Source organism: Leptopilina heterotoma, unplaced genomic scaffold (genome assembly GCF_015476425.1).
Source record: "Leptopilina heterotoma isolate Lh14 unplaced genomic scaffold, ASM1547642v1 Lhet_129, whole genome shotgun sequence".
Lineage (NCBI taxonomy): Eukaryota > Metazoa > Arthropoda > Insecta > Hymenoptera > Figitidae > Leptopilina > Leptopilina heterotoma.
The window spans coordinates 120,011-139,148 of record NW_025110847.1 but is presented as its reverse complement, the minus strand read 5'-3'; the positions used below and the strand labels follow the sequence as shown (position 1 = coordinate 139,148).

Below are 19,138 nucleotides of genomic sequence, written 5' to 3'. Positions count from 1 at the left end.
AACTAGTTTTAAACTAGCCTTAAGTTAGTTTAAGTTTTCTTAAACTATCTTTAAACTAGCTTTAAGTTAAATTTAAACCAGCTATAAACTAATTTCAAGTTTTTTATAACTAGCTCTAACCTAGGTTAAACTACCTTAATTATTCTAGAACTAGCTTTAAACTAATTTCGACTTGGCTCTAAACTGATGTTAAAGTAGCTTTGCACTAGCCCTACTTATCCTTAAACAAGTTTTAAGTAAACTTTGAGGTAACCTTAGACTGGTCTTAAACTATTCTTAAACTATTTTTAAAGCCTTAAAGTAAATTTCAGGTGTTTTAAACTAGTCCCAAGCTAGTAGAACCTACTTCAAGGTTAAACTATCTTAAACTTTTATTTTCACTGTGACTTTGAATTTAACTTTAACTTTTGGTTCAAATATAAACTATATAAACTAGTTTGAAATTAGTTTTAAACTATTATTAAACTAGTTTTCAACTAGGTTTAAACTAGTATTGAACTAGTTTTTAACTAGGTTTAAAGTAGTTTTAAAGCAGTTTTAAACTAGAATTAAACTAGAACAAAACTAGTTTTGAATAACATTAGTATTAAATTAGTTTTAAATTAGTTTTAAACTACAATTAAACTAGTATTAAACAAGGTTTAAACTCGTATTAAACTAGGTTTTAACAATTATTAAACTAGTTTTGAACCAGGTTTAAATTAGTGTTAAAGTAGAATTAAACAAAAACCAAACTAGTATTGAAATAGGTTTAAACTATTATTAAACTAGTTTTCAACTAGGTTTAAATTTGTGTTAAAATATTATTAAACTTGAAATAAACTAGTATTGAAATAGTTTTTAACTAGGTCTGAAGTAGTTTTAAAGTAGTTTAAAACTAGAATTAAACTAGAACAAAACTAGTTTAGAATAAAGTTAGTATTAAACTAGTTTGAAATTAGTTTCAAACTATTATTAAACTCGTATTGAACTAGGTTTAAACTATTATTAAACTAGTTTTGAACTAGTATCAAAATAGAATTTAACTATAGAACCAAACTAGTATAAATCTTGCTTTAAACTGGTATTGAACAAGGTTGAAACTATTATAAAACTAGTTTCCAACTATGTTCAAATTAGTCATAAAAAAGAGATTAAGTAGGTTGAAACTAGGTTCAAACAAGTATTTAAATAGGTTTAAACAAGTATTAAATTTGTTTTAAACTAGTATTTAAGTAGGTTTAAACTAGTAGTTAACTAGTATTTAAGTAGGTTTAAACTAGTAGTTAACTAGTATTTAAGTAGGTTTAAACTTGTATTTAACTAGTATTTAAGTAGGTTTAAATTAGTATTTAACTAGTTTTCAACTTGGTTTAAAGTAGTTTTAAAGTTGTTTGAAACTAGAATTGAACTAGAACATAACTTGTTTTAAATAACCTTATTATTATTAAACTAGTTTTGAACTATTATTAATCTAGCCTTAAACTAGTTTTTAAGTAGTTTAAAACCAGTCCTAAACTAGCCTTAAACAAGCTTAGTTTCAAACTAGCTTCAAACTATGTAGTTTTAAACTATCCCTAAACTAGTTTACTAATTTTTTTCAGCGAAAATCCAAAAGTAAAATTCAATAAATTAAATCTCCCTTTTTGGAAAGGAACAAGGAAGACAATAAGGAACAAGAATCTTTAAATAAAAACTGAAATTATGTAAATTTCTTTTTATTATTCTTACATGAGACGAATTTATAGTAACAATTATGTACATTTTTGCCTTTTTCTCCCTATTCCCAATCTGCAAAAGAAATTTTCTCGATGGTATTTTTCTTTCCGTGAAAGAAGCCCCCCCCCTAGTATCTATATATACGTGTGTGTGTATATATTTTCCAAGAATGATTTGATCCCAGGAGAGTAATCACACGCTTAGAGTCAACCGTAAACATCACGCAAACCAACTCGCACAAAACTGACACGCAAGTAGCGGATCAAAAAGCCCTCAGAAATCCTTTGGATCGTGACGAATTCAATGATTAATCCCCCTTCCTCCCCCCACTCGACATTCAAACAAGTTTATATTCAAGTCCCCTTTTGCACTCTTTGTAAACCGAGGAGGTCTAACCTTGACCCCATAGAAACACACCCCAAAGGACGCCCGGTGCCCTTCCTGCATACCAAGAAGTCTCCCTCCCCCCTCGACGAAGGGGGAGAGGGGGGACCTTATATAAACAGGTGGCGGCGCAAAAGGGAACCACACACCTTCTCTGGAATTTCAGTCTCTGGAAAATCTTTTACACAAATCTAATAAAAAAAATTGTGCCAAATCTTTTTTTTTGGTGATGATTTTTTTTTTTTAACACACAGTGTTGTAAATTCCTTCCTCATCGTCAAGGCTACCGGAGAGGTCAGATATTTCGGAATGTGAAGCGTAACCACGATCCTTTTCCTTGGCGTTTTTCAAGTAGCGTGAATCCTCACAGATCTCGGCATAGATCGCCTCTGGTTTTGTTGTTTGTGTTGTTGCGGCTGTTGTTGGCTGTGGTGTTCGTGGCTGTGGGGTGAGACTATCTCTGACCTTGGAATAAGGCGGATCCAGATCGGACGATTGGAGGCATGAGGCATGCACCTCAAGGACGCTGGTGGACACTGACCTTTGCACCTGATGATGATGATTATGATGATGATGATGATGATGATTCTTTGATGAGGAGGAGGATGAGGATGATGAACCATTGTTGGTGATTGGAATTAGGGAATTTGCTTCCGATTCGAGACTGGCGTATCTTTCGGGACATCGCATGGCAATTTCGGGACGTACGGCGAATGTAAAGGAGGCGGATTTTTTTGCTGGATTACGATTTTTACCGCTGTGAGCGATTCTTGTGATTTTCTCGAGGAAACCGGTGGTGTGATTTGTGGTGGGACGATTACGATCGCGAATTGTTGATTTTTTGATGTGCTCTAAACTTTCGCGGAGACTTTGTAAGAGGGGTTTTGTTTCGGGTTTTGATTTTATTTCCTTGAGATGAAGTTCCTTGAGTTGTTGGCCGCAGGAGGCTTGGGGTGTCGCGACTCTTGGTTCGGTTGCTCTTTGATCTAGTGCTCTTCTGGAAACAGAATAATTTTGAAAAGAGTTTTTTTTTATGTGTGATGGTAGAGGGAAATATATTTTTATGCCTAAAACTAGCTTTAAACTAGTTATAAACTAGTCGTTAACAAGCATAACATTAAACTAGCTACAAAATAGTCCTAAACTAGTCTTAAAGAAACATAGTAATATACTAGTTTTAAACTAGTCTTAAGCTAGGCTTAAACTAGTTTTAAACTAGTTTTAAGCTAGCCTTAAACTAGTTTTAAATCACCATTAAAGTAGTCCTAAAATAACCATAAGCAAGCTAGTTTTAATCTAGAATTAAACTCGGTTTAAACTAGTTTTAAACTAGCTTTAAGCAAGTGCAATATTAAAGTAGGTTTAACCTATAGTATAAAATTAGTTATAAACCAGTTTTAAACTAGTATGAATACAGTTTTATACTAGTATTAAACCAATTTCACACTAGTATTAAACTAGTTGTATACTAGTATTAAACTAGTATTAAACTAGTTTTATACTAGTATTAATCCAATTTCACACTAGTACTAAACGAGTTTCATACTAGCATTAAAAATATAATATATATATATAAAGCTAGTTGATACTTTTTTAAGATTAGTATTTCTTTAAATTACAAAAAATTTAACGTTAGTTAAAATAGTTTTAAACTCGTTTTAAACTAGTCCTAAACTAGCCTTAAACTAGTTTTAAACTAGTCATAAAGTGGCTTTAAGCAAGTTTAGTATTAAACTAGTTTAATTCTAGGCTTGATGAAGACCAGTTTAAAACTTGGTGTCAGGTAGTCTTGTTTAAGGCTGAACTACCTATAAAATAGTTTCATACTAGCCTTAAAGAAGTTTTAAACTACTTTTAAACTAATCTTTAACTAACCTTAAGTTTGTTTTAAACTAGTCTTAAACTAGTCTTAAACTAGTTTTAAACAATCCTTAAACTAGTTCCAGTTTTCATACTAGTATTAAACTATTTTTATACTAGTATTAAAAATATAAGATAGTTTAAAAATAGTTTTAAAGTAGTTTCAAACTAGTTTAAAGCTATTTTCAAACTGCTTTAAAGCTAGTTTCAAAATAGTTTCATACTTGTTTCAAATTTGCTATAGGCTACCAAATGGCAAGTTTAAAAGTAATTTAGGGATAGTTTACAGTACTATAAAGCTAGCTATAGAATGGTTTTTAGAGTTACGTTAAGGCCAACTCAAGGCTAGTTTATAGTTCGCTTAAGCCAAAATAAAAATTTTTTTATATTCTCAAAGCTAACTCTATTAAACTAGTTTTAAACTAGTCGTAAAGAAGCCTAACATTAAAATTGTTTTACTCTAGTCTTAAAACACCGTTAAACTAGTTCTAAACTAGTATTAAACTAAAGTAGTTTGAAAATTAGGTTTAACAATAAATTAAAACAATTTTAATCATAGGCTTCTTTAAAACTAGTTTAAAAAAAGTTTAAGATTAGTTTAAAGCGAGTGTATTGCTAGTTTAATATTATACTTGCTTAAGGTTAGATTAGGACTATTTGCATGCTAGGCTTGTTTATGGCTAGTAAAGAACAAGTTTTAGGCTAATTTCCTTTAGTATTAAAATCAACTCAAGACTAATTTACGGTAAATGTAACACTAGTTGATGCTTCTTAATGGTAAGTATATCTTTAAATTATGAAAAATTAAACTCAACTTAAAATAGTTTATAAGTAGCTTCTTACTAGTTTTAAACAAGTGCTAAACTAGCATTAAGCAAGTTTATCATTAAAATAATTTTAAACTAGTATCAAACTAGACTTAAAGTATTACTAAATTAGCATCAAAGTAGTATTAAAGTAGCATTAAACTAGTTTTAAACTAGTTGTGAGCTAGCATTAAACTAGTTTTAAACTAGTTGTGAGCTAGCATTAAACTAGTTTGAAACTAGGCCTAAAGTAGCCTTATGGCATTTTAGTATTAAAAAAGGTTTATACTAGTATTAAACTAGCGATAAACTAGTATTAAAGTAAGATTAAAGTAAGATTAAACTAGTTTTAAGCCAGCATTAAACCAGTCCTAAACTAGCATTAAACAAGTTTGACATTAAACTAGTTTTATACTAGTATCAAACCAGACGTTAATTATTAATAAACTACCATCAAAGTAGTATTAAACTATCATTAAACTACCATCAAAGTAGTATTAAACTATCATTAAACTAGCTTTAAACTAGTATAAAATTAGACTTAAAGTATTATTAAAACAGCATCAAACTAGTATTAAACTATTATTAAACTAGGTTTAAGCTAGTATTAAACTATTATTAAACTAGGTTTAAACTAGTTTTAGACTAGTTTGAAGCTAGTATTAAACCAGTCCTAATCTAGTATTATGCAAGTTTAACAATAAACTAGCTTTAAACTAGTATAAAACTAGACTTAAAGTATTATTAAAACAGCATCAAACTAGTATTAAACTATTATTAAACTAGGTTTAAACTAGTTTTAGACTAGTTTGAAGCTAGTATTAAACTAGTCCTAAACTAGTATTATGCAAGTTTAACAATAAACTAGTTTTAATTATTAAAATTATTATGAATTCTTAAATTTTATATTATTAAAACAGCATTAAACTAGTATTAAACTAGCATCAAACTAGTTTTAAACTAATATTGAACTAGCCTTCAAATAGTTTTTAACTAGCTTGAAAGTAGTACTAAAGTAGCCTTAAGCAAGTTTAGTATCAAAATTGGTTTAAACTAGTATTTAACTAGGATTAAACTAGCTATATCCTAGTATTAAAGTATGCTTAAACTAGTATTTAACTAGGTATATTCTAATTTTAAATTCTAGGCTTGTTTAAGACCATTTTAAAACTAGTTGTAACGTAGTTTTGTTTTTATTTTTTAGCATTATTCAACTACTCTTAAAGTTGCCTTAAGTTGCAGCTTAAGGAAATCAATAACTAAAGACTTTAATTATCTTTAATTATCAATAATTAAAGACTGCCAACTCAAGGCTAGTTTATAGCTTGTTTAGTCCTAACTTAAAAGTAGTTTAAGGATAGTTAGGGCTAGTTTAAAATTAGTTTAAAACTAACTCAAGTATAGTTTGAGAATAGTTTACATCTGATTAAGGCAATTTTAAAGCTAGTTATTGTTTTCTGTAAGCTGAAGCTAAACTAGATTTATACAGTCTTTAAAGTAGTTTTATTAACTGTTAAACTAGCCTTAAAATAGGTTTAATCAATTTTTAAACTAGTTTTAATCTAGGTTTAAAATCGCCTTAAAATAGTCTTGAACTAGTTTTAAACTAACCTTAAACTATCTTTGAACCAGTTTTAAACTAGTATTAAACTAGCTTTGAACTAGTTGTAAACAAGTATTAAACTAGTCTTGAACTAGTTTTATACTAGCCTTAAACTAGCTTTGAACTAGTTGTAAACTAATATTAAACTAGTCTTGAACTAGTTTTAAATTAGGTTTCAACTCGCCTTAAACAAGACTCTAACTAGTTTTAAATTAGTTTTAAACTAAGTTTAAACTACCTTTAGACTAGTCTTAAACTAATCTTCAACCCCCCTTTTTTCCTCTCTAGTTCTAGTTTTCTGAAAAAGATATTACAAAATAAAATTACCTGCATGCCGAGAGTAGTCTTTGCATTTTGGGCGAGGATAACAGACGCGATTCAGAGGGACATCCCAAACGAGCTCTTTTGACTCGTGGAGCCGTGGGTCCAGTGACGACCAATTCCAAAAGCTCCGGGATAGCAGTGTGGGGAAGGGGTCTCTCCGGCACCAGGGGTACGGCACAGCCGAGGACTATTGGTCCTCTATTCGCAGTTTCCAGCTGCATCAGACCGCTGTAGTCCCTGGGAAGAGGTATCGGAAGTGGACCTGCCACCAGACGAACCTGAAAGTAGAATTTATTTCCCGATCATATCACGTCGTCCGTCCCTGCCTGGTAACTAAAGTCACAGCGCACACTAGCCCTCCAATCAGACGCCAGCTGCGCGCGCAACTGTCGTCTCATTGGTGCGCGCTTTTTCGGTTCTCCTATTAGAAACTCTACCACTTGCGAGAAAGTTAATGGCGCCCTCTGGTAACTAATTTTAACGCAAGCTTTTTCAAATCTTAAAATATATTTTTTTTTGTTTTTAGTAAACTAATTTAATATTTTTAATTATTATCATGAGGGGAACATAGTCAAGGTTGGACCTTAGTCAAAGTAGGATCCCCGCTATTATAATTATAATTTCAAAATTATTTTTCGCTTTTAGTAAATTAATTGAACATAGTTAATTATTATTATTAGGGCAACACAGTCAAGGTTGGACCCTAGCTATAATATTAATAATAATAATTAAAATTAAACGCAAGAAATGAAATTAAAATTATTCAACAATCATAACATCTAAAAATTACGTTAAATGACATGCAATTTAGAATTAATAAGCGGAAAAATATTTTTGCAGTCTCTCACCCTAAGGGGAAGATCCCTCCTTGCGAGTTGATGAACCCTGTAAAGAACCGCGTCACTTCCAGTGTCGAGTGTTCCGCTTTGACAGGTGGCATAGAATTCCCCTCTCGTTGTGAGTGGAGCAAAGAGCTCGTGCCCATGTGAATCCAAACATTGGGCGTACTGATCTCTTTCCGATGACCTTGAACTCTTGCCTTCCGCAATTCCAGTTGAAACACCGGAAATACCCGATGTTGTGGGGGCTCGTCGCGTGTCTTGAAAAACGGCAGTGAGGCGTAGAACTTCACCGGCCCTGACCGTCGTCTTCGTGTAATGAGCTCTCAGATTACCGTTTTCTGTGACAAAAAAAAAATAACATTTCTTTCTGTTTAAAAGAAATATTACAAAAAAATGGAGGGAAATTACAAAACCAGTTTTGTCGATATACGGGTCTTTTTTTGTATATATATATATATAGAGGATAGGATCTACGTCATGCCCCTTGGAGAGTGTAATTTCCTTGACCTATCAAAAGGTGTTTAGTGTTTGACTGAAGCGGGAATGCTCGAATGAGGTAATAATGATTGCTTGGCTTTGAAATCAGAGGCCTAGCTTCTAAAAAAGAGGTATTCCTAGTAAAGTCCCTAGCTCCTAGTAGAAACCTAGTTTTTAGACGAGTCGTAATTAAGAGATGAATAGGCACTAATAAAACCTAAAAATCGTAGTTACGGGCTTGTTTCTAAAAGCCGCTGGTTAAAAACTACTAGTACCTAGTGAATCTCTAGTTCCTAGTAGACCCCTGGCTAATTAAGTGATTAATATCCCCTATCAAGACCAAAAAACGTCGTTAGAAAAAACTAGTAAAAACTAGTACCTAGTGAACTACTAGTAACTAGTAGATCTCTAGTTACTAGTGGACCTTATCGTTTTTTGAAGAGTCCTAATAAAAAAATTAATATCCCCTAATAAAACTTAAAAAACACAATTAGGACCTAGTTTCTAGAAGCCTCAGGTTAAATACTACTAGTATCTAGTAAATATCTAGTTCCTAGTTGACCCCTGGTTTTAAAGAGTCATAATAAAAAGATGAACATTCCTTAATGAAAAAAAACTGAATTATAGGAAAACAGTAGTAAAAACTTCTACTACCTAGTGAATCTCTAGTTTCTAGTAGACTCCATAGTTTTCATAGTAAATATCTAGTTCCTAGTTGACCCCTGGTTTTAAAGAGTCATAATAAAAAGATGAACATTCCTTAATGAAAAAAAAAACTGAATTATAGGAAAACAGTAGTAAAAACTTCTACTACCTAGTAAATCTCTAGTTCCTAGTAGACTCCATAGTTTTCAAAAAAGTCTCAATAAAGAAATTAATATGTCCTATTAAAAACCAAAAACGGTAGTTAGAACCTTATTTCTAGAAGCCTCATGTTAAAAACTAATAATACCTAGTGAATCCTGAGTCCCTAGTAAAACTCTAGTTTCTAGTATACCACTAGTTTTTTGAAGAGTCCTAATTAAGAGATGAATAGCCCTTAATGAAGCCGAAGAACGTAGTTAGAACTTAGTTTCTACAACTCTCAGGTTAAAAACTACTAGTATCTGGTGAATATCTAGTTCCTAGGAAATCCCTAGTTTTTAAAATAATCCTAAATAAAAGATAAATATCCGTTAACTAAGCCCAGAAAACGTAGTTAGGACATTATTTTTAGAAGGTCAGGTCCCAACCGCAGGTGAATAACTACTAGTACCTAGTGAATTTGTAGTTCCTAGTGAATTCCTAGTTTCTAGGAAAATTCAATAATTTTGCGAATCTTAAATTTCAAGGACAACTAGTTCCTAGTTTAACGTCTGGCTCCTAGTTTGGCCCCTATTTACTAGGAGCTCCTAGTTGAAAGGATATCTGGCTCCTAGTAAACCACTGACTCCTAGTAAGACCTCTAAATTTTGACTGCCTCCTGTTAAAAGATTACTGGCTCCTGGCAAGATTGTTAGCTACTAGTAAGACCCTTAATTTTTAGAAGTTCCTAGTTGAATAACCTGTAAATCCTTGTAGGACCCCTTGTTTCTAAAAGGAATTTAGTATAAAATTTCAATTAGCTGACTCCTATAATAAGAGCTCTAAATTAAAAGTAAAATCTAGTAAAGAGATTTTAGTCCTGTTAGGGAGCTCCCAGTAGGGAGTTAATATCGCCTACTTTCCAAAAGACGCTAATTTCTAGACACTGACATTATCTCCTATTAGAACCTGTTAGGGAGATTTCTTCTAATAGGTAAGTCTTTGTTCAAACCCCCAATTTTCTAAAAGACCCTATTTTCGAGAGACCCTTGAGAAAACTACCATTAGTTCCTAGTGAAACCTAGTAGGGAGGTTTTGATAGTAGTTTCCACTAGTAGGTTTAACTTCTACTATAAGGGACTAGTAAAACTTAGTAGGGAGGTTTAACTAGTAATTTTACTAGTAGTATTTACTTCTACTAGGCAGCTTCTAGTAGGGAGTTAAAAGCATCTAGTTTTTAAAAGATCCTATTTTCTAGAAATCCTTAATAAAACTAACATTAGTTCCTAGTAAAACCTAGTAGGGAGGTTTAACTAGTAATTTTACTAGTAGTTTTTACTTCTACTAGGCAGCTCTTAGTAGCTCCTAGTAAAAATTACTAGTAAAACCTCCCTACTATGTTTTACTAGTAATTTTTACTAGTAGTTTTTACTTCTACTAGGCAGCTCCTAGTAGGGAGTTAATAGCATCTAGTTTTAAAAAGATCCTATTTTCTAGAAATCCTTAATAAAAATACTATTAATTCCTAGTAAAAACCTAGTAGGGAGGTTTAACTAGTAATTTTTACTAGTAGTTTTACTTCTACTAGACAGCTCCTAGTAGGGAGTTAATAGCATCTAGTTTTCAAAAGATCCTATTTTCTAGAAATCCATAATAAAACTACCATTAGTTCCTAGTAAAACCTAGTAGGGAGGTTTAACCAGTAATTTTTAGTAGTATTTTTTACTTCTATTAGGCAGCTCCTAGTAGCTTCTAGTAGCTCCTAGTAAAAATTACTAGTAAAACCTCCCTACTAGGTTTTACTAGTAATTTTTACTAGTAGTTTTTACTTCTACTAGGCAGCTCCTAGTAGGGAGTTAATAGCATCTAGTTTTTAAAAGATCCCATGTTCTAGAAATCCTTAATAAAAATACTATTAATTCCTAGTAAAAACCTAGTAGGGAGGTTTCACTAGTAATTTTCACTAGTAGGTTATTATGTCTACTAGGCAGCTTCTAGTAGGGAGTTAATAGCATACTTTCTAAAAGCCCCTAGTTCCTAGAGACTCTTAATAAAATTACTATTAGCTCCTAGTAAAGCCTCTAGTTCCTAGCAGAGAGTTAGTAGCCCCTAGCTCCTAGTAGGTGATTAATAGCCCCTAGTTTCATAAAGACCCCTACTACTTAAAAATTCATACTTTTCAGCGGCTCTTTAGAAGGGGACCAAAAAAATTTCGCCCTAGTTCGGCCATAGATTTTCATATATTCAAATGGGGTTAAAAAATTCAAAATGGACGTGTATTGTTCTCTAAGGGACCGGTGTGTACTGAGCCCCCCCCCCCATAAAAAAAATTTAAAAGTGTATTGATGAAAAATTCGCACAGTAGTCGACTGTTTGGCTTTCACCGCGTGACTATTGCGTTACACGTTCCTCGCCCACGAGCCATGGTGACAAAAGAGCCGATATAAATTGACATCCAAGTCATGGCCATTCGCTGCACCCAGAATTCCCTCCCCCCACATTTTATTCATTTTGCTTTAAGTGAATAATTATTTTTTTTATATGTACACACATTTTTTATTGGTGGCAAATTTTTTGAAGGCGAAAATAACTTACCCATTTTTGAATGTGTCAATGTATAGGCTCGCAATGGTTTGGTGAGCAAAAAAGCCGGAACTCCAGCCTTGACCAGAGCACCTACTCTTCGATAGACACGCGCACTTCCTGTTCCATTGTTACTCGACACTATCGAGAACCATCCTGTAACAGAAAAATTTAATTTTCGATTAAATTCAGGGGAAAAAAATTATTTTTTTTTACTTTCTTCTATGAAAATGACCTCTAAAGTGAAACTTTCATTATTTTTTTTAGAAAATCGTATCAAACAAATTTTTTTTTTTAATTTTTATAAATAATTGAATTTAAGTAGAGCAAAATATTCAATATATAATAAATTAATTTTTGAAGACATTCGTTCCACTTTTTACAAATAAATAAATTTTAAAACAGTTGCATTTAAAATTTTTTTAAATAATTCAACTTTGGATGAATTTTGTTTCAATTATTATGAATAATTGAATTTTTAATAAGTTGCGTTATTAATTTTATAAAATAATTGAATTCCGAAAGAATTTTGTTTCAATTTCTTTATAAATAATTAAATTTTAAATAAGATGCGTTGTTAATTTTTAAAAACAATTAAACTTTGGAAGACATTGTTTTCATTTTTTTTATAAATAATTGAATTTTGAAACTTTTTCATTTGAAAATTTATAAAATAATTGAATTATAAAAGAATTTAGTTTCAATTCGAATAAATAATTAAATTTCATTTGAAATGCGTTCTAAATTTTTAAAAATAATTAAATTTTTGAAGATATTTCTTTCATTTTTTAAGAATAATTGAATTTTAGAAGAAACAAAATTTTCTAATGTTATAAATAATTGGATTTTTGAAGAAATTTGTTTTATTTTTTTATAAATAATTGAATTTTGAAACAGTTGTATTAGGAATTTTTTTAAATAATTGAATTTAGATGAATTTCTTTTTAATTTAAAAAAAAATTTTAATACTAAATAAGTTACGTTATTAATTTTTTTAAATAATTGAATTCTGGAAGAATTTTGTTTCAATTCTTTTATGAATATTCGAATTTTGAATGAGATGCGTTGTTAATTTTTAAAAATAATTGAATTTTGGAAGACATTGGTTTCATTTTTTTAATAAATAATTGAATTTTTGATCAGTTTCATTTACAAATTTTTTTAATAATTGAATTTTGCAAGAATTTAGTTTCAATTCTTATAAATAATTGAATTTCGTAAGAGATGCGTTGTTAATTTTAAAAAATAATTGAATTTTGATTAGAAAAATTTTTTAAAATTATAAATAATTGAATTTTTAAAGACAGTCATTTTATTTTTGATAAATAATTGAATTTTGAAACAGTTGCATTTAAACATTTTTCCGAATAATTGAATTTAGGATGATTTTCGTTTCAATTTTTATAAATATTTGAATTATGAATAAGTTGCGTTGTGAATTTTTAGAAATAATTGAATTTCAAATATATTCGTTTTACTTTTTATAAATAATTGAATTTTGAATCAGTTGCGTTTAAAAATTTGCAGAATAAATGAATTTTGAATGTGTTACGTTGTGAATTTTTAAAAACAATTGAATTCTTGAAGACATTGGTTTCATTTTTTTTATAAATAATTGAATTTTTAAAAACTTTCATTTAAAAATTTTTAAAATAATTGAATTTCGAAAGAATATAGTTTTAATTCTTATAAATAATTGAATTTTGAAACAGATGCAATTTTAAATTTCTAAAATAATTTAATTTGAAAGAATTTCGCTTCAATTTTTATAAATAATTGAATTTTGAATGAGTTGCGTTGTGAATTTTTAAAAATAATTGATTTTTTGAATACATTCCTTTGATTTTTTATAAATAATTTAATTTATTTATAAATAATTGAATTTTGAAACAGTTTCATTTAAAAATTATTAAAATAATTGAATTTTGCAAGAATTTAGTTTCAATTCTTATAAATAATTGAATTTTAAATAAGATTCATGGTTAATATTTGTAAAGTATTGAATTTTGAAACAGATGCATTTTTAAATTTCTAAAATAATTGAATTTTGGAAGAATTTTGCTTCAATTTTTTTAAATAATTGAATTTTGAATGAGATGCGTTGTTAATTTTCATAAATAATTGAATTTTGAATTAGTTGCGTAGTGGATTTTTAAAAATAATTGAATTTTAAATGAGAAAAATTTTTAATTTTTGTAAATAATTTAATTTTGAAAGACATTCGTTTCTAATTTTTATTTCGCGGAAATCGCATGCGAAGAAACATATATTCACACTTTTTTAGTAAAAAAAAATGTGCTTACTTATTATTATAGAATTCTCTTAAAATAGTTTTGATAAAATTAGGGCTAACCTGGAGTTTTTTACAAATCATAAAATTTTGATTTTAAAACAATTGATGCCCCTTCGAAATTTCAACTTTCTTCTGCGAAAATCGACTTAAAAGACGATTTTAAAAAAGAAAATTAAATTTTTTTGTAATTTTTCCTAAAAAAATCTAAAAACTTAAAAGAAATCGGTAAAAGAAGTAATTTATCTCGACTCTCAACCCCCTTTCGTGAGTATTTAATGCTTTAGCCAAAAAAAAAAAAAAAAAAAAAAAAAAAAGAGTCGGAAACAGCCAATTATATCAGTAGCCGATTAGCGCAACACTGTGCAAATAATTGGAACTGTTATCGAGTATTCGGCAACCGTGTTTCCATTATCAGGGACAATTATCTCCCTGGACCAGCAACATACATACGGCATAGGTGTAGACTCGCTCAGACAGATTCCTTTTATGTGCACTATTTTCCTAAGCCCTTCCCTCGATTTATCGCAGGAATACTATATAAACGAACCTTATAAGTAAAATGTCTTAATTAAAATCGCGGAAGCCAGATGAATCGGCGTCTCTTTATAAACATGCTTCACATATACAGTAATTCTAAAATTCCATTAGACAGAAAAAGAACTTTGACAAAAAAGAACGGAGAGGCGGAAAATAGCCATTTTTACCATCAAATTACCTTTGAATTATAGGATTATTGTTGATTCTTTTTTATATTCAAAGTGCGGAAAAACGGTTGAAGCATTGAGGGTATTTTAAAAACGCGCATATATTCAGGGTTGCCACAGGTCAGGGAAATCGGGAAATTCTGGGATAAGTTAGAGAAAGTAGAATTCGTCAGTAAAATCATTGAAAAGTCAGGAATTTTTATTAAAGGTACTGGAAAAAAATTAAATGTTTAGAATTTAGAAGAAAATTGTGAATTTTTGTGTCTTTTTGTTTGGCTCATTAACTATGAAATTACCAACAATTCTAAAAAAACTTTAATTTTTTCTATTTCTGACAATAATTTATTTTCAATATCTTAATTCTATATTAAAAAACTACCATAAAGTTATTACTTATAAATCATTTAATGAAGTATTTTTATGGAAAATTTTAATTTCAATTCTGTTGAAATTAAAATTAAATTATTAAAATTCTTTCCAGAAATTCAATTATTTTCAAATTTTTTTTTAAAATTCTCGTCAACATTTCAATTATCTTTATAAATAGTATAATTCTTCATCGGAATTCAATTATATTCAGGAAATTTTATAAAATTCATTGTAAAATTAAATTATTTACTGGAATTTTTATAATATTCATTGCAAATTTCAATTTTTTTTCATAAATATTAATATTCATCACAAGAAGTCAATTATTTTCAAAAGTAATAAAATTCAATTATTTTTAGGAATTTTTATAAAATTCATTACAAAATTCATTTATTTTCATAAATAACAATATTCATCACAAGAAATAAGAATTCAATTACTTTCAAAATTAATAAAATCCTTTGACAAAATTCAATTATTTACTGGAATTTTTATAATATTCATTGCAAATTTCAATTATTTTCATAAATATTAGTATTCATCACAAGAAGTCAATTATTTTCAAAAGTAATAAAATTCAATTATTTTTAAAAATTGTATTAAAATTCATGGGAAAATTACAATTACTTTCAAAATTTTTCTTTAATTCAATGATTTTTAATATTCTACTATTTGAATAAATTTTTCCAAAATAATTCAATTGTGAAACAAAAATTTTGATAATATTCTACACGAACATTCAATTTTCTTCCAATACAATAAAAATTCCATAGGAATTCAATTATTTAAAATAGAATTTAGGTAAATTTTTTTAAAAAAATCAAATGTTTTAAAATTTGGCATCAAAATTCTTCACAGTAATTCAATTATTTAAAAACAATTTTGACAAAGTTCTACATGAATATTTAATTATTTTCAAAAATAATAAAAATTTCATAGGAATTCAATTATTTTGAATTAAAAATAGAATTTGCATAAATTTTTCGAAAAAAATCAATTGTTTGAAACTTTTTTATAAAATTCTTTGCAATAATTCAATTATTTTCATAAATAATAACACTCATTGCAGAATTTCAATTATTTTTAATACAATTTTAATCGAATTCCCCAAAAAATGTAATTATTCTTATAAATTTGATTGAAATTCGTCGAAAGAATTCAATTATTTAAAAATGAATAAAATTCTTCGTAAAAATTAAATTATATTCAATTCTTTTAATGAAATTCTTAATTTTTCTCAGAAATTCAATTATTTTTAAAAATTAATAAAATCATCACAGGAATTTAATTATTTTCAATAATTATGAAAATTCGTCGAAAGAATTTTTTGCAAAATTATTTCAAGTTTTTATCTTCTAATGTATATTTAATTGAATAATTTCCAAATTATTAGAATTTCACTTAAAATTTAATTGCAAACAAATTAATTTAAATATTCTCAAAGAAGAAGTTTTTCAAAAATTAAGTAAATAATTAATTAATTAATAAAGTAAATAATTAATTAATTAATTAAGTTAAAAATAATTAATTTTAGTTAAAAATTGAAATAATTGAATTGAAATGATAAAAATAATTTTGAAGGAGTTACGCTATTTTTATGTTTTATAATAAATATTTTTATAAATTAATGAATTTCAAAAAGTTTGAATTTGAAGTTTTTGGAAATCTTTGTTCCCATATGAAATTTTATTTATTTGAAATCAAAACCAAGTCAACTATTAGTAACTAACTAACTAACTAACAAACTAACTAATTGACTTAGTTACCAACTAATTGACTTAGTTACGTACTAACTAACTAACTAACTAACTAACTAACTAACTAACTAACTAACTAATTAATTGACTTAGTTACGAACTAACTAACTTATTGACTTAGTTACGAATTAACTAACTAACTAACTTACTTACATACTTACTAACTAACTTACTTAACATAGTTACTAACTAACTAACTAGTTAACTCAGTAACGAACTAACTTACTAACTAAATAACTTAGTCACTTACTACCTTACTAAGCTAGTTAGTAACCAAGTTAGTAATTTAATAAGTTAGTTAGTAAGTTAATTAAGTTATTAGTCATTAAGTTAACTCGTTAGTTAGTAAGTTAGTTACTAACTTACTAACTATTACTAACTATTAATTGTCCCTGGTGAAGCCAGGGTGGTGATTTAAAGTAAAATTTCATTTATAGTAAAAAATAACAACAAATTGGATTATTTATTATTATTATTATTATTTATTATTTATTTACCAACTAACTTACTATTACTAATTATTGTCCCTGGTGAAGCCAGGGTGGTAATTTAAAGTATAATTTCATTTATAGTAAAAAATAACAACAAATTGGATTATTTTAATCCTTTCTGATATTAATTTAATCCTAGAGGCTGGATTAAATTGTTGCAGATTACATAATTTATTCCATTCAGGTATTATTTTTATAATTAAGGAAATTCGTAAATAAATGTACAATAGAACATTTTTTTAGTAGGTATCTAATAATTTTTAGAGGGAATCAGAATATTCTTTAAGTTACAGGGAAAAAGTGAAAATTTTGTCTGGAAATCAGGGAAATAAGTCAGAGAAATGCAAAATTAAATATACACTCTAAATCTGAATCAGTGAAAATTCAGATTTAGAGTGTATGTGGCAATCCTGACATTGTCCCAGTGGGAAATTTGCAACCGGCGCGGATCCTCGCCTGTACCGACGCCGGAGTAGCGGTACTGGCTGGGAACCGTCTGCGTACCGCCCGATAACTGGTATTCTTCCAAAAGATGACTTGGCCAGGAGCTGGCTGGCCATCCGTCTCGGAACTGGCATTCTACCGCCCGGTAACCGGCCGCGAAGAGCCGTTCCGTGTATAATTCAACCGGCTGGGACCCGGCACTGTACCGACTGCGGATCTTTCATTTCCTAGCCAGATGTGCGCTGGCAATGCTGGCATTCTACCGCCTGACAACCGGCTCGGATCAAAATAATAATTTCAACAAATATCAATAAAAAAATAATAATTAATTGCAAAAGATAAATACTGATAACAATTTATTGATAGTTCACTTTACACATTTTTTTATACACTTAACGGTATTTTTTTATATTCACATTTGAAAAATCCTAACGCTTGGGGGTACGAACCTACGCCTAACCGAATATTTACGCACCGAAATCACGCACGCTAACCACTATGCTACGCTCGCATGGAACTCTCAAACCTTAAATGCTTTCAAGTCTCACTAGCTGAAATAAAAATTGTAAAATTACTACGCGGCAATAGGCAATTTGGAAATACGGACTGATGTAATACCGGTATATTTTCAATACTTTACTGAATGTGTATTTATGAATATTTCAATATTTCGTTTAAAAAAAAATGTTATATTTTTATTATTTTTTTTTTAATATTTTATTACATAATATATCGAATAATATGAACATAACTTCACTGCAAAACAATTTATAACACATAAGTAATAGTATTAAATTGAATGAAATTTGAATACACAACACATTTTTTTAATTATTTAATTTGCAGAAAAGTGTCAATAAATAATTACTTAATATATTGTTTAAATTAAAAAGAGATTATTAATTAATTAATAATAATCTCTTTTTTATATATTGTATTTAATATGTTATTTATTGTAGGCATTATAATATATTGATCACATTTTCTTTCAAGTTAATATTATTATTTATTAAAAATTATTTATTTAATTGCACATTAATAAAGTTGGATTTATATATATATATATAATGAAAAAATTAAGTTTCTTATATTCTTCCTTTGCATGAATACTATTAATTTATTTATTGGTTAACTAATAATAATATTATAATAAATGCAATTAGTTATTGTAATAATTAATTATAATAATAAAATTAATTTATGATTATACTGATAATGTAAACTATAACAATAAATGACGAGATCCGCAGTCGGATCCGCCCCAGCACCGAGCCAGTACAGACCTAACATCCGTCATTCTTCCGACGCGCGTAGAAGAATGAAATCTGCAGGCGGAACAAATCCAGTACCGCGCCAGTACTGACGAAAGTAGAAAGGCGGATCCAAAAGTCGGAGCCTAATCTGTTCCGCGCCGGTTGCATTTTAGGATCCGAATCGGTACAGACCATCGGTGCTGGCGGTCCGTACGGGCGCGGATCCCAGGCGGTTGTATAATCCGACATTCGTCCGACTTTTCCTCCTGGGGTATTATTGCTCATCGTACACCCTCAGCTTCTCAATAAATTTCTCAAAAGTTTTCTCTCTCTCTCTCTATTTTTCTCTTTCTCTCTCTTTATATTTTTCTACTTCTCTCTCTTTCCATATATTTTTCTTTTTCATTCTCTCTATTTTTCTCTTTCTTTCTCACTCACCCCGCTTCTTTAGACGCCAATAAAAGTAT

The 19,138-nt window shown here is 28.9% G+C and overlaps 1 protein-coding gene across 2 annotated transcripts in view; it reads right to left on the bottom strand.

Moving 5' to 3' along the window:
* Positions 1-1,681: 1,681 nt before the first annotated feature.
* LOC122512865 overlaps positions 1,682-19,138 on the bottom strand; it is a 69,780-nt gene continuing 52,323 nt past the window's right edge. The window contains exons 3-6 of one of the 2 annotated variants that reach the window (XM_043628969.1): positions 11,373-11,516; positions 7,524-7,855; positions 6,679-6,953; positions 1,682-3,076 (exon numbers count right to left, since the gene is read on the bottom strand). In XM_043628969.1, the coding sequence (XP_043484904.1) occupies positions 2,326-3,076; positions 6,679-6,953; positions 7,524-7,855; positions 11,373-11,516 (1,502 nt within the window). In that variant the 3' untranslated portion in view covers positions 1,682-2,325. Of the gene's footprint in view, positions 3,080-6,678; positions 6,954-7,523; positions 7,856-11,372; positions 11,517-19,138 lie in introns of both variants that reach the window. The other variant, XM_043628968.1, reaches the window with a different exon arrangement.